Source organism: Emydura macquarii, unplaced genomic scaffold, assembly GCF_026122565.2.
Source record: "Emydura macquarii macquarii isolate MOO-44397 ecotype Brisbane River unplaced genomic scaffold, CSIRO-AGI_Emac_v2 contig_212, whole genome shotgun sequence".
NCBI classification, from domain to species: Eukaryota; Metazoa; Chordata; order Testudines; family Chelidae; genus Emydura; species Emydura macquarii.
The window spans coordinates 7,940,402-7,957,352 of record NW_027130349.1 but is presented as its reverse complement, the minus strand read 5'-3'; the positions used below and the strand labels follow the sequence as shown (position 1 = coordinate 7,957,352).

At 40.6% G+C, this 16,951-nt stretch overlaps 1 protein-coding gene across 1 annotated transcript in view; it reads right to left on the bottom strand.

The window, feature by feature from the left end:
* Nucleotides 1-14,021, bottom strand: part of EMILIN2 (elastin microfibril interfacer 2) — a 48,821-nt gene extending 34,800 nt beyond the window's left edge. Inside the window, exons 1-3 of the mRNA XM_067547172.1 lie at nucleotides 13,828-14,021; nucleotides 13,130-13,252; nucleotides 1,942-2,117 (exon numbers count right to left, since the gene is read on the bottom strand). Of these exons, the coding sequence (XP_067403273.1) occupies nucleotides 1,942-2,117; nucleotides 13,130-13,252; nucleotides 13,828-13,952 (424 nt within the window). The 5' untranslated portion in view covers nucleotides 13,953-14,021. The remainder of the gene's footprint in view (nucleotides 1-1,941; nucleotides 2,118-13,129; nucleotides 13,253-13,827) is intronic.
* Between the last annotated feature and the right edge of the window lie 2,930 nt (nucleotides 14,022-16,951).

The following is a 16,951-nucleotide window of genomic DNA, read 5'->3' as shown; positions in this document are numbered from 1 at the left end:
GCTTGTCTCTTTCACCACAGAAGTTGGCCCAGTGAAAGACATTACCTCACCCATCTTGTCTCTCTAATATCCTGGGACCAACATGGCTATAACAACACTGCAAACAGAGGGAATATATAGTATTTTATTTTGCATAATATCTTTCATACATACTATATTAAAAAGTGCTTTACAGCATTAAATCACATTTGCAGAGATAAATAAAAGTAAAAGACCGAAACATTAAGAGGTACAGGTAAAGAAGAAAAAAAATATGCCTCCAGCTGTGATTTGAAAAGAGATAAAGAATCTTTTGGTACTGAAAGGATGCTTCAGATGACAAGTAGATGGCAGGGGATGTCTTAGATGAATAAGAAAAAAGCTCTTACTCAAAATACTGACCAGACTGTGTTATGAGACAGGGTATAGGCCAATGATAGGTGAGGAGGGGAGTGGAATGAGACAGTCAGTGAGATAGGCTGGACAAATCCATGAAAAGTTTAAGAACAATGAGGGAAGTTGTTAAAAGGATCCTGAAATGAACAGAGCTAGTTAACATGTTTAAAGATGGGAGTGATGTGATTTTGCTTCTTTATGCGTGTGGAGACACTGACACCATTATTCTGCACATGCTGGAGTCCTGAGAACTCAGGCTTGGGGAGACTGTGGAAAAGGAGTTCCAAGTGTCAGAGTGAGATCAGTGAAAAGCATGGATAATGATTTCAGCAGTAGTAGATTTGAGACAGTAGTACAGAGACAATGTTATGGAGCTGGTTACAGGCAGATTTGAAGGCATATGAGTTTTTAGTATGATGCAAAGTTTATGGACAGTAGAAACAAGTTGGAGGACTATGCAGCAAAGGGAAACAGAGGAGATGAAGTAAACATTTTTCTTGTTTGTTTTTAAACTGGCACTTAGCTGAAGGATGTCATAAAGAAGCCAAGAAGCCACAAGTTTACCTAGTCAAGATTGGCAGAAAAAGTAGTGCTAATTCTACACAAGCCAGAGCCGAATATGTATTAGAGCTGTGGCTAGTGCAGATGCAGTAATCCATTTTTATTTGTGAACTTAAGATCACAATTACGTTTTTATCAGTTTGTGAGGAAAGACCCCACAGACATAACTGGTATGCTAGTTACTTGAAATACTTAACAACATCTGTTGTCCTTTTTCAAAAATAATCACTTACGTTATCTAATCTACATTATTCTGTTGGAAACAGATTTATTTACTACTAAAAATCATAGCAATCTGTTCACTTCCAACCCATTCTATGTAACAAATGCTAACAGAATTCTGACTGAGTGCTGTACATGGTATTAATTTCTGATAAATGTTGTAATAAGTTCCTCCAGCAGAAGCTTTCTATTTCATTGTCTTCTACTTAACTGAGGCTAAAGTCAGAATCTCATAGTAACTGAATTTCATTTCACGCAGTGTTTTATGAAAACATCATTTACTCTTACAGGTATCATCTCAACAATTGAGGTTTACTATCTATCTGCCCTTTCAGATTAGTTAGTTATGTCTGGACTGCCTTTCTACAAGTAAAATGCTATGCAAGTATTATGCATGATTAGGATGCAATTTAAAATGATCATGTACTACTATTATTGTTTTTAGTTCAACAGCAGTGCTAATCAAACTCATCTTCCTTGCAACACTCTGAAGAAACCACTAAAAATCATTAAACTCTTACCACAAGGAATTTCCTGAACTATTAGTGATCAGAGGGGATTTATGACCAGCCTTCTAACCCAACCATTCATCATTCCCCAGGAAACACCCTGAATCAAGATTGTTATTGCTTTGATATTTTTTCCCCATTATATGACATCTTGCATATTTGTTTTTGAATCGTTCACTAGCAAAGTAACAGAAACCACTTTTCTTTTGGTTCAAAGGACAAAATAAAAAAAATAGACATGATCATGCATACCAAGATCCAAACAAAAAGTTACCCAAGACTTTCTTCACACCAGTCTGTGGTGGTGCAGTGGGAAAGAGAATGGTTCTTGGTTGTTCTGCTGGACCTTCTCTGCAGTCTCCACCTTTATACCCAGGACAACATCTCCACTCCAGTTCTGTTACTGTCTTATAAGCAATTGTATACCGAGGTCTGAAACTCATACGGTAGCTGCCAAAATATAAAGATAGTATTTAAAAGTCATCTATAATCATTCTGCCATTTATATCAGACCTAGAATAAAAAAAAGATAGTAATCAATGACAATTAATGAAATGTATAATTAATAATACCTAGAAAGATTTATTTTTCCTCATAAATGGAATGTGACACTCTTTCTAGCTCTTTCACGTGCACACCCCCCACTGTTAAGAGTTAACAAATGTGAGGTGCCTGTATAAATCGGGTTTTTCCACTATGAAGTGACTCATGTACAGTATAATGGAAAGTTACTGAGAGTGCTGGTGAATACTGGTGTTAACATGCACTACTAGATTCAACACCTTCCTCTTCCCCCCTCCCCAACACTGAATACTTTTTCTTTCATCCCTGAACACAGAATAGCTGCTGAATCAGAGCCTACCTGAATCTCATAACAAAACTTTTGCTGCCTATTTTGTCTCATTAAAAGTACTGTTATTTTTTTGAAATATGTTGACTTAAAACATTTTTCAGAATCAGCATTTATGATACAGTGGCCATTGTCAGAAATAGGAAAAAGGTTCCATTAATTGGGAATGGCTCAAGAAAAAAAAAAGTTTGGTCGTGGGCATAGAATAGAGATATGAAGGATGTAGTCAGACGAAAGGCTCGGAATGAATGATATGGGGAAGGAACAAAAGGAGATTAGAGTACAGAAGTAGGAAGGAGTTAAATTGTACAGGACCTTGAAGACAAACCTAAGTTAATATACACAGTCAGGGAGCCAGGGGAAACGGATTTCTATTCTCAAAGGCTGAAGTTTGAAAGTTGCAAAGATTACTGGAAAGATTACTCATTCATAAACACTGCTGGGCATTGTTTTAGTCATTATTGGTTTTCTCTGACCATCTTATGAGCATTTGAAAATCACATACAGAGCATGCACAGTAGCGATTTTTTGCCCTAAAATCATTAACTATATACCTAAGAAAGGATGTGGTATGCATGTGTCAGTATTTACCTGCATTATGAAATCCTTCATCTCCCTGAAGTGCTCCAAAACCAGCCCTGATAACCACTGTCACACAATGTGGCTGGCTTCTAGTGCCTTTGGTAGTAATGTTCAGGTGTTGTTTAGCCAAATAATTCAAGATTATGGAATTATCATGTTCTGTAAATATTATTTTGCAAGACAGCAGAGCTTTGAAACCCTAGAAAATGAAGCACCTTCTTTTATATTATTTTTAATTATCCCCCCTTTCCTGCCAGTTCTTTTCTGTTTAGAAAAATCCAGAAAAAATAAATTTAAGTAATTAAATGCAAAAAAGACCCCTATATATAAAATTTTAAGATTCTATGATTAAGCACTCATAAATCAGTAAATGACAAATTTATTTTGAATATTATCTTTAATTTTGCACCCTGTTTATGTATTAAAACAATAGTCTTTCATCAGATGATCAGCTATTTCTAAACATCCAGTTCTCTCTCTATACATTTACATAAAATGGCATCTTGTAATTTTTTTCATACTACATTAACAAATATCAGACCATCTTCTCCTTATGGGCTTATGCTATGTTTAAAACATTGAAGCAGGACAACACACACAACACACCTCTCATTTCAGAGTAAAAGATGAGGAAAATAAAACAAACAGGGACTATTTCTTTCAGCTGCATCTCCATAAGTTATTACACTTAGAATAAAAAGTAACATGAACAAATACAAGGTTACCTAATTTGGAAATAATGCCTTAACAGTGGATAAAATTAGTATCCTGTTGCTATCCTTTATGATGTATGGTGTATAGGGTTTTGTTTTGCTTTTTGTCTCAGATTTGTCTGGGCTATCACCAGAACTCACAGCCAGCCACTGAAAAACAGACACTACGCAACTTGATGTCAGTAATGCAGTAGAAGGAAAGACAGAATAATGACATAGGACTCAATGGGAATTTTGCCATTGACTTCAGGACCATATGGAGACAGGCAACACACAGCAGAGTGAGCACTGCAGACAACAAACTATCACAAAAATTAGATTATATCTGAATGACTATATTAAATTAATCATTTTCTATCATTAAAATGGGAAGATTGATTTCTGCCTCGTTTAAACAACAACAATCATTAGACCAAAAACTTTAAATCCTGAGATGACTGGGAAACAATTCCTAACACAAATGAATTAAATATTATTTTAACTGTTACTCTTGCTGACTTTTCTTGCTATGAAAAAATAGTTGCTTTAGTAATTAGGCATATTTTATCCAACATCTTCTATTCAGTAAAAATGTGTCTTTGTCACAAACATAATTTTAATATAATGGCCTACATCTGTTATCCATTTACTGTCCCTCTCTGGTTTAGTTTGCTGCTCAGCAAAGTTGGGGAAAAATAACTATCAATTAAGAATCCTTTTCTCTTCTAATCAAGTTTTTTTTCCACATTCCACTATTCTAACCTTTGCACCAATCTTAGACCTAAGGAAAGAGAATGTTTTTCTGCATTACTTTCATTGCAATCCCTAGTTTGAGAAAATAAAAAATTATTGGACTGTGAAGATAACCCTGTGTTTTCTTCAACTATTATTTTTTAAGGCAGGCTAATTAAAATATTTGATTAAATCTCTTTCTGCAGTCTCTGATCCTTGGGGTCACTTAATCTCAAATACAGGAGGAGTCCGCTGGATTTCTCCTCTGCTATTCAGCTAATTTTAACAAAATTATAACCAGAGTGACTCAGTATATCATGGTTTCAAATTCTGAACTAGGGCACACTCATTCAAACTCAGTTTCCAATAATTTTTATATTAATGAAAATATAAACTCAGCAACTGGAGGTTGCACACAAGTTTATCATTTCTGTTATTATTTCCATCGACGGATCTAACAAATCCTGTTTACAAATGCAAAGTACGGGCATCCTAGGTCAAATACCTAGACATTAACTAGATTAATCTAGTGGAAAGCGGAACCATGAAAAAGACAACATCCTGGCCACCCACGACTTTCCTGTTAATTTTCCCTTATCTATAACATTAAACCACTTATTACGTATGCAATTTTGTTAGGGTGCTTTTACTTTGAACTACTTGCTCGAGTCAGTGGAGTGACTGAGGATTAGTTAGATGTTTCAGTGGTTTGAAGTGGTTTGAGGGTCTTTACAATCACACTCAGAAAGAGCATCTAACTGAATACAAACTTCAAACTTTTAGGTCAATTTTGGTATGACGAAGATGACAGTAGGTACTTTTCATCTCTGATTTCCATGAAACACTTAACTACTCTAAGCTTGGTGTGTGTTCTATTTCATCTCTGTAAAACTAAACTCATTCCTGAAAATTAAGATTTTTGTTAATCTGCTCCAGATACCATTAGCTACAATTTTGTAACAAATTTTTTAAATAATATGTTTAGAGGCAAATAAGAAAAGAACTCGTAAATAGAATGTATCTTGCTTTACTCATAAAAATGATGTAATGAATATTTTTTTGCAGCAGTCACTTTTGCAATTCATAACACAACTTCTAACCTTCACCCTGTGCACACTTTCCCTGTGACCTCTTTCATAGCTAAACAGGCAGAGATCACCTGAAACAATATCCAAGCAAAAATAAATCATGACAAAAATACACACAAATATAAAAGAGGAGTGCAACAAAAATTAAAGCCAACCGGGACTAATCTAGTTCATATAGACAAATTACATATGATTTTACTACTCTATTTATCCTACTAATAAAAAAAAAAAAAAAAGAGTGATGAAAACTGAAAGAACTACATTCAGATCCCAAGATGGTGTCGTGTCCCTAATAGGATGAAAGAGCCCGTCCAAATCTAACAGTCAGAGGATTAGAAAAAACATCTTTTCTACACATATGGATGGAAAGAGGAGATAGCTGCCAAATGACGTCTCAGTGAACTGACAGAAAGCCCTTTTTCCTTTAGTTGAAGAAGGAAATTTAGAATAAATTGAATGGGATATTGTGCAGGAGAGACCTCTTTCTTCTGGGACCACACAGAGAATCTTTTCCTTTTCTTGAGGTAAGTATATCTGGTGGCAGGTTTTCTGCTGTTTAGCAACACATTTTGCACGTCAGTGGAACAGACAGCTTCCTGAGGAATTAACCACTGAGCATCCAAGCAGTCAGATGCAGACTGAGCAGACTGGGATGCAGAACCTTGCCACGATCCTGGGAAACCATGGTCAGAAACTGAGGGAGTGGTATGGGATCTCAAATGGAAAAGGCTCAAGAGGTTCAAGAACCCATGCTGACAGAGCCATGCTGGTGCTATTAAAATGAGACTGCATTATCCTGTCTGAGCTTCCTCAGAAATCTCAATGGCATTGGGATGCAAGGAAAAGCATAAAGTAGTTTCCCCTTCAGGGTTAGTAGGAAGGCATCTGACAAAGACACTGGGCTGTGGCCTGCCCTTGAACAGAACTGGTGACACTTCCTGTTTTGTCAGATGGTAAATATGTCTATTATTGGCATTTCCCAAAGCTGAAAAATGGACTTCACCGTGTCTGGTCTAAGTTGGTGATTGTTGCTGAATGATCTGCTGAGATGGTCCACTAAACAGTTCTGAGATCTGGGAAGATGAGGTGCTCTGAGTGTAACCCATTGGTGAGGCAGAAAGACCAAAGACCTTTTGTCAAAGGGGGTACAAGTTGGCAGCTCCTTGCTTGTTCAGACAGAACATCGCAGCTGTGAGCACCTACTCTGAATAACCTGATGTGGGTAAGAAACTCTTCGCAGGCTAGATGAATAGCTTGAAGCTCTTGAATACTGATGTGGAGGGAGAGATCCTGACTGACCTGCAGCCCTGAGTCTGGAGGTCCCCTAAGTGAGCTCCCCATCTGAAAGATGAAGCATCTGTGACCAGGGTCATGGAGGGCAGGGTCCATCCAACAGTTCAAGGATGATAGAACACTTACAGATATATCATCCAACGTTGGGGGAAGATGAGAGGAACAGGAGACAGACTTCAACCACCTCTTAGTTGTGAGGTGGTTCTGAGGTGAAGTGTGATATACTGAGTCACCTACATACAAGCTGCCATGTGACCCAAAAGACCCAGGCAAAGCCATACTGTTTTACAAGGGAATTCCTTGAAGTTCTTACATAGGTCCAATACCACGTCAAACCTGGTCTGAGGTAAATATGATCTCGCTGTGGTCAAGCTAAGAAGTGCTCCTATAAACTCAAGAAGAACTGATTTGTCCTCATTGATCAACATGCCCACAAGTATAAGAGGGACCAAATCTTTTTGGCAGACACTGGTACTTGCTTTCTGGATCTTCCTTGAACCAGCCAGTTGTTCCTGCCTTCCTAAGATGAGCCACAACTGTTGCCATGTACTTTGTGAACACCTGAGCAGCTCACGACAGGCTAAAGGGGAGGACCATAAACCGATAATAAACATCTACTACAACGAATCTTAAGAACCTCCTGTGACTCTGGTGAATGGAGGAAGTAGGCATTTTTAAAATTGAGGGCAAAGGATCAGTCATTGGGATCTAGGGATGGGATAATAGATATTAGGGAAACCATACAAAACATTATCTTTTGATAACTGAGGTTTTGCAGGTCTCAGATAGATTTGAGGCCTCCTTTGGACTTTGGAATGAGAAAATAATGGGAATAGAATCCCTTCCCCTGATGCTGAGGAAGAACTTCCTCTGCAGCCTCTTGCTGTAGTACAGACTAAACTTCTTGGTTTAGTACACTCATGAGAAGGGTCCCTAAAAAGGGATGGGGAGTGGGAATGGGGGAAGTGAACTGTAGGGTATATCCCAGTGCCACCACACTTAGAACCCATCAATCTATTGTAATGCAGGTCCAAACACTTAGGAATTGGGATAACTTGCTGCCAAAGGGAGGGGAAATCACACCTAAATGGTTCTCTGGTCTTGACCAAGGCATCAACTAGACTGTTTGGATGCTACAAGGTGTTTGGAGTTAGCAGAAGAGGGAGGAGGTGTCTCCTGGACTGGTCAGGTTGTCTTACTGGATAACACAGGTACTTCTGATGGACTTGAGGGTGAAACTGCTTTCTCTTCGTGCTGTAGTATAAATACCCAAAGATTTTACCGTTATGGTTACCCCGGAATCTTAAAGAGAATGCAGAGCTCCATCTGCCTTTTCTGAAAAAAAACCAAGTCCTCAATTGTTTGTTGGATTTCTGATGGCATACACAACTGCAGCCAAGAAACACAATGCTGTTGCCATCACCCGAGCAGCCGAATCCACCCTGTCCAGAGTAGAGCCTGCAAAGATGATTGCGCAGCCAGGTGGTCTAAAAGGTCTGTATTCCTCTTTGACATCAGCTGGCAGCTTGTCTGAAAATTTTAATATTGAGTCCCAAATGGAGTAATCATAGCGGGCTAAGAAGGCCTGATGGTTTGCAGTTCTGAACTGTACATCTGTGGGTGAATAAATCTTTCTCCTAAATAGAGTCCAGCTTTTTGCATCTTTATCTTTGGGAGTAGATTTAGAATGCCCCTGGCCTCAGTTTCTCATTCATGGTGACCACCACCAAAGAATGTGGGGCAGGATGTGAATAGAAGCACTCATGTCCCTGAGATGGAACTTGGTACCTCTTCTTTGTTCTTCTGGCAAAGAAGAGGGAGTTTGCCAAAGAAGTCTGGTGGGCTCTAAGATAGCTTCATTAATAGGCACACCCACTCAAGCAGGTCCTGCAGAATGCAAAATATCCACCAGTTTCTGTGGATTATCCTGTACAACTCAATTGGGATACCCAGGAAGGTGGCCACACTTTTCAAAAGTTTCTGGTACATTCTGTAATCATCCAGAACTGGGGAAGAAACAGTAGCATCATCTGATGAAGAGGAAGCGTTGAGCACAGACACTGACGTGTCAGTCTGTTCTATTCTCTGTGGAACCTCAGTAACAGCATCTACAGGAATAACCTCTCTCAGCTGTTGGGTAACAGTGTCAATGGAGAGAGTGGTACTAGCCAGAGAACAGTGCCTTGATAGGGTCTTAGTAAAGCAGTGTCCAGGAGAAGATGATCTGAAGTCCAGAGGAACCCCCCATGGATTCCAGAAAGGCCACTGCTGTACTTGATATGGTATCAGAACTCAACCCCACGACAACCTCTCTCTAGATATGCTCCAGTCACTGTGCTGGAGCTTTGACCTGTGCCACAAAGAATAAGGAGACACTTGAGATCTCCTGTAATGAGATCTCGATATGTAGGATCCCACATCTGTGTCCAAAGAAGAGTCAGCGTTGAAATGCCAAGGTGGCACAGTGTCGGGCACAGCAGCTAGAGATCGGGACCTGGACTGGCACTCAGAGAACAGTAACGGAAGAATTATTCGAGGCCTCCCTCCAGAATGGACTATGCACTTGGACTGTTGCACCACAGAGTGTCCAGACCCTAAGGGCAACAACAAAGGCTCAGTTCCCAAAGATATCAACTGTACAGGTGCCAAGCAAGATCCCGGTAATAGCACTTGCATGAAGGAATAACTGGTACCTGGATCTCATCCTGCAACAGAGGTGAGTTCAGCACGGACGGACTCAAAAGATCCCTGTTTATGGCATACAGCTCAGGCTTCATGGGTACCAGTATAGCCGTGTGTATCACAGGGGAAGTCATTGCTATTGAAGGTCCCAGCAATGGAGTTGGTCTAGATGGTACCTCATGAGGATCTGGAGTCAATGACTCTACATTGCTAGAATTCAGTACCAGAGAATACCTACCAGAAGCTCTAACCTTGGTACCAGTCTTCTTAGGGAAGTCTGTAGGGGACCTAGCTCTCAAAAAAAGAGGTGGCCTTCTTCTGGCTAGAGGGGGGGAGGGGTGCAACCAAATGTGGATGCAAAGCTGCTTCCATCAGGATGAAGGCAAACTTTCCTCAACTTCTTAGTCCTGGTCTTAAACCCCCTACAAATAGAGTACTTATGCCTGAAAATGACTTTCTGCCAAACATTTTAAACAGCAGGAATGAGGATTGCTGGCTGGTACAGATGTGTTAGAGCCAGAACAGTGCTTAAATCTCAGGGATTTAGGCATACCACTGTACTCAAAACCTCAAACAAAACACTATGAAAACAAGGACATTTTTTAGAAAAAATAAGTACCACTAACTAACTATAACTACTACTAACTAAAAACTATTTACAATACATTTTCTCTACAAGCTTTCTAGAAGGACAAAGGGAAAAGAATGTGAGAAGCTCAAATATTCTCCGACTACCAACCACAGTTGGTGAGAAGGAACTCAAGGGGGTGAAGCGGTTTCGCTTCTTAATACCTTCATCTGGCAGAATAAAGATGCGAAGGGCTCATGTATTGCCCCAACAAGTACTGTGATAGGAAAAAGATCTCTGGCGTTGGTTCACTGGCTCACGCAAACCTTGAGTGAAATGGACATGAGCAAGCACTTGAAGAACATCAAGAGTTAATAATCACACATTTTTACAAATGTTTCAGAGGCTGGGGGGGAAAAAGAAGATACTCTACTGTGGTTAAAACCTAATATACTGGGTTTCCCCTAAAAAAGGGCATAATTTTTGCTGAGTCAGACTTATATAATATAAATAAAAGCATTAATCTAAAAAGCAAGAATATAAAGGACTGATTTCAAGGCACACTTTCTAATCTTTTCCCTTTTCCACAGACAATAAGAACAGCCTTTCCACTTCAGGAACACAGCTACTAATGCCTACTATCTTCACTGCTAATTTAATCACCTATGTTCTAAACAAAATACAATAAAAAATTCAAGATGTAAACACAAGTGTTCTCATTTTAATATCTAAATATTTGAGAACAAAAATAAAACAAACATTTACAGTGAAAAGCACAATAGTTATCCAATATTCTCCTTTCTCTTTATGAAGAATTCTAGGAAAATTGCTTTATTAAAAATGTTACAATTAAAAATGCATCTGTGTTGCAAGTTCTAGATGTTGCAGATAAGAAAATTTAAAATATTACTATGGTGCTAAACCACCACAGGACGCAGTTAATTCTGATATTTGGAATGTCACTTAATGATAAAACAAATCAGAAACAGTTGGATGAAACGGGTGGTAAAACATATGGCTTAATGTTTGTAACTACATATTAACATTCAACATTTAGAGAAATGTAAAGGGATAAATGTCACCACATCTCACCATGAAATAGAGGCTGCAGAGTCAGCATATGTTTTTACATACACTTATATAAACTGTTTGTTTTAAGCACACAACAACATTTGATCTGAAGTCCATTGAAGTAAATTGGAAAGTCTCCCATTAATTTTGGAAGGCTTTCAATCAATGGTCTTATTAGATTTGAAGGTAGCTAATCTTCAATAAATAAATGATCTTACTGAATGTAAACCCATCCTTTTAAACTGATATGAAGCCTGATCTAGCATTCCCTGAGCACCCAATAATAAAGAGTTTTGGATACGCACAGAATACAAAACTGTGTGCATATATTTTCACTAGTACACTACAGATTATTTATTTTCTATGCTACAGATGTTTAACTGAAAATGTATTTAGCATGGACTATGCATCCTGCTTACTTTCTAAACAGACTCAGGTATTACACAGTTATGACTTTTTCCTAAGAATTTAGACCTGACTATGGCATCTACAAATGATAGGAGAAATCCTCGATGCACTGAAGTCAGAGAGTTTTCCATTGACTTTAATGGAGTTAAAATTTCACCCCGACAAGATGCTCTTTGATACAACTCACCACCATACTACAGCATTTGTAGTTTGATTTTAGAAAAATATAAAAAGTCTTAATAAAGTAAGAGTTTATTCCAAAAGCATTTAGTACAAATGGTTTAAATTGTTTCATTAACTCCTAGGATGGTTGGATTTAGGGTTTTGGGACCCCCCAATGTTATTTTGGGACTAAAAGTTTGGGACTAAAAGTTTGGGATTTTGGGGGACAATTTAGCTCATTTAGTGTCTAAAAGTTTGGGACTAAAAGTTTTGGGGGACAATTTAGCTCATTTAGTGTCTGACCTATTAAAGTCGACGTATCCATTAAAGTTGATGGGAGTCTATTGACTTAAGTAGGAGTTGGATCAGACCTATACAGCACTTACCATCTGTTGATCTGAAATTCCTTTGCAGAGGAGGGTAAGTACTATCATCACTGTTTTACATATATGGACACTTTACAGTACTTAAGTTATTTTCCCTGGTCACAGAAAAAGCTTGGTGGCAGTGCTATGAATAGAACCCAAGTCTCCTGACTCCTACACCAGTGCCTGTCCCCTGGATCACAATGCCTCATCTAACATAAAATGTACTACAGAAACAACATCAGCTAGATAACCATCTCTTAGTGTAGGTTTATTAAAACACAACAACTTTCATCCCCTCCTGTCTATGCTGGACAATTTAAGAATCTATAAATTGTAAGCATATTGGCCAACATTCACCAGTACATGCCATCTATTTTACACTGTTCCAGCAATGCAAAGCAACCATAAATCCAGTTTTAGCTAGGTTTATGATTGCTTTGCCGCCCCGAAGTGGAGCAAAGCAGCTGGAGTGCACCCATAGTTCTGCCATGTTGTGTAACTGCACTCTCAGCAGGTGCTTGCACTCTTTCCACGAAAGTTGAAGTACAGCATGCATATTCACCCCAATCAGATAACACTATAATGGCATCAGCAGCAATTCAATTATCAATGGACAGTTCTGACTTTTGCAAGTCATTCCCTTGATTTGTTTTAGCAATGTACAGCTAACTGACTGCATGGTCTCACAACAGAACATTTAATGTGGCTCTAATTCGTTTCAGCTGCCTTATGTTTGTAATAAAAAAGAAAGCTTCGTTTGTGATTTACTATGGCCCAGTACTAAGAGGCTAGAAAACTGTACACATTGTCCTGCAGTTCCCACACAGAGATCCCAAAGTTTTAAAATTCCTGTCTGAGCACTGGTGATGTAAAACTTGCTAGCTGTTGTGTTCTCGCTCGATGTGGAAATGGTTTACTGATGACCCAATGGTTCCCCACCCAGAAAGCTCCTCCTCTCTTACTTACACTGGCGTTGGTGGACAGGGAAACTGGTTCCAGGCACATTTGTACTGAGCCTGAATAAAGCGCTCAGTTCCATCCAGCACAGTGCAGCTCACATTCTTGTTCACTATGTAGGCACACCAGTTCCTGGGAGGGGGTTACAAAAAGCAGGACAAACGCACAGTTGAAGTGGCAAACAATAAAGTTGATTAAGCCAGCGGCATGTCAAGTGCAGAACAAAACCCCCAGTTAGGAGGGAGCCCTGCTTGACTGTAGCTCATAAAAACCTTCCCCCGCGTCCTCTAACACAGGCATATGATCGGCTATCTGGGCGAATGACTTGGCGCCCTGAGCAAAGGGTCAGCATCCAGGCTAAATAACCCCCACCACTCCTGTCCCGCTGCTGCAGCCATGTCACTTGCTGAGTGCTGGAGAGCTTGCTTCACAGGCCGCGCTGGCCCCGCAAAACTTCTCTTCTCGCTCCGCATCTCGAACCCAGCAGGGGATTCCTGGGGCGTCTCCGGACCCGCCACCCCACCCCCGCAGCTCTGCTGTTGAAAGTGGGGCGGGAGGAGACCCGGGCAGCCCCCTTTCGGCAGCTGGGCGCAGCTCCCCGGGGCTCGGAGGGGGTCACAGCAGGAGAGCAGCCCAGGGGGCCGGGAGACGCGGCTGGGACATTCCCGCCCACGCGCCCCGTGGATGCCGGAGGGAGAGGCACTTACTTGCTCCTGGTGCCCGGCCGGTTGTACCTCAAGTGTGGAGTGGCCTCGCTGAACCAGCCGCCCAGGGACAGGAGCAGCGCCAGTGACCAGCCCAGAGGCGCGACGGGTCCCGGGCGCAGCCCCATTCCAGCCGACAGGGCAGGCGAGGCTGCAGCGCCTGGCGCCGGAGGGCTGAGCTGGGCGAGCTGGAGATACCCTGCAGCGCAGCGGAGTGTGAAGAGAAGCCGCGCTCCCCCAGCTCCCTCACTCAACTGGATGCCTCCCTCCCTCCCCGCCTTCCCCCGCTGTCTCTCCTCTCCACTTTCTCTCTCTTCTCCTCCTGAGAAAGATCCCCGACCCTCACTGACGCAAGAAGCCCCCCACCCAGTTTCCGCCCTCCCCTGTATTTCACACACCCACACCGCACCGGGTGACTCCCCTCTACCCACCCTTTGTCTGACCAAAGCAAGGCAACTCCCTCCTACTCTTTTCCCACCCAGCAGGGGGGAGGGACAGGTCTCGATTACTTCATGTTACTCAGCTGTGGAGTTTTTGTTATTGGTGAGTTGGTTTTTTGTGTGTGCGCGTGTGGGTCTTCCAGAAAAAGCGAGCAGGAACATTGTTCTATTACCAAGTATCTGTGTACACCGTGGCAGACCCTTACTGACAGACAGCCCCCCATCCCGTCCTCTACTGGCCTGAACCTCTGGCAGGAGACTTCTGTCTTAGTTCTAATCCCCTAGAGGAGCGCACACGTGCAAACTGCAAGCAATTTATCTGGCATACGCCCACTCCCCCCCCCCGCATTGACTCAGGACTGCCTTTTTTCCAATCCTCCACACAGTTATACAAGTTAGCAAGCAGTAACAGTGAAGGCTTTCCCCAATCAGTGCTTTATAACTCAATACTGGTAACTAATAGAGAAACTGCTCAGTCCAAAATGAACATTATACTCTTCCGGTAGGATGCCACATATATAATGGGCTTGCTCCCATCCTACCAAACACTTGATCATTGTTCCCTCTTGACTCAATAAACTGAAACAACTAACACACACATCCAAAGTATTTAAGCTGAAAAAGTTATTCGCAACTTCACTTCTTCTTTTATGGTCTGATGCCCAATGGTGGCTACTCCTGACTCCAATAACTCTTTTGCATGTATTTTCTTCCAGTTTTTCAGTGTTGCCTTAGGAACACAGGAATTGCCATACTGAACCAGACAAGTGGTCCATCTAGTCCAGTATCCAGTCTCTAACAGTTGCTTGTACCAGATGCTTCAGAAGATGCAAGAGCCCATAAGTGGGCAATTATGGAATAACCTCCATTAGGGAAAGTTTCTTCCTAATTTAGAAATTGAGTTAAAAGCATGAGGGCTTATATCCCTTTCAAGCTTTTGTGTATATTTAATAAGCCTAATATAACTGTGAATCTTCTCATTACCCATAATAATGTCAAAGCCTTTTTTGGAACCTGCTAAGCTCTTTGGCCTCAGCGATACTTTGTAGCAATGAGATGTCATGCACTTTGCATCCTTTCAGGTGCATCTCACCACAATGCTGGACTAGTCTAAAGACTTTTAAAAAATTCTTCAGATGCACCAAAATTATTTTAATAATACTGAAAAAACTAGCAATTCACATACCTACCTACCTTTTTATACCCAAGTATACTATCAACTTAGTAAAACTAACTAGTGCAGTTTGACAAGATTACCTACCTATGCAACATGGTTTCTAAGGAACTCTATTTCTCTCCAGAATACATTGGATTGTCCTCAGATTCAAAGCAGCTCCTGTTCTCTTTAAGATATTACATTGGAAGATGACAGGCTCATATTCTTATAATTCTTAGAAGAATCTTGTCTTTTTGTTCCATGTTTGCATTGTGCGTATCACAATGATGTTTTGGCCTATGATTGAGGTCCCTAGGTGCTACTCCAATACAAAGAAATAAATCATTACCATCATAAAATGTACCTTGTCCCAAGTGCTTCCCACATGGTCTGACATAACTCCTAACCTTACCGGAATTCCACTTGCCAATCTGCCATATCCTACACTCAGTCTTGTCCAACTGCTTAGCTGATAAGGCCACCACATCTGAAAGGAAAATTAACTTGGTGAGGCCAAATCATTCTTTCAGCAAATTTCTTTTCAGTAGTTGCTTCATATGAAACATACTAAAGATTTCTACGTACGCTTACCACAAGAAATTTCTCTAAATTACAGAGACCATCTAAGGTAAGAACTACTCAAGATTATTGCCTTCTCTTTAATTCATTTAAGAATAATGGATATCTTTACTGTTTCACCTGAAATAACAACATCATTCCAAAAGTACTCCATAGCTGTTGTGGGGAAGGCAACAACTGACTGATTCTAATAAATGATTTTACAGGCAAAGTTCAAATAATCTACTGCATCATCTGTGACAAGTTCCCCCAGGATACAACCTGGGACTGGGGTACCACTGTGCACCCTTAACTCTTCAGTCTGAGTTGTCCCTCACAATGCTTTGCTAATGACAAGCATCAAAGCACTCCAGGTTCTATCACTTAGTCCGACAGCATGTGGAGCCCCACACCCAGCTAGATTGCATGAATGCTCCCAGAAACATGAATCTCACAGAGAAAGGCTCCAGCCAGTTCACTCCAGCTCCCTGCCTTGCACCCCGAAGTTGCCCTGCCCTGGTCAGAAGCCTGACCACTATAAGCTTATTACCCAGTTCACCTCTCCCCACCCCATGTGGAGAAGATATATACCAACTTTTGTTAAATGAGCTGAGATTTTCCAAATACCTCAACCAAGATGCACTGTTTTAAGGTAAAACATAAAACAGATTTATTAACTACAGAAATATTTTAAGTTAGTATAAGTGGTAGGCATAAGAGATTAGAGATAGGTATCAAAGCAAACAAAGATAAACATGCAATTTAAATCTTAAACCTTTAACACTAGGCAGTATCTAGATTAAGCAGATTTCTCACCCCACTGGATGTTATAGTTCTCAATACACAGGCTTCCCCCTCAAATCTGGGTAGAAGTCTCTTTGTCTTCCAGTGTTCCTGTTGCTTTCAACGTAAGTGGGGGAGAAGAAAGGACCAAGCATGCAGCCCCAGTTCCTTACTTTATATCTTTTGACCA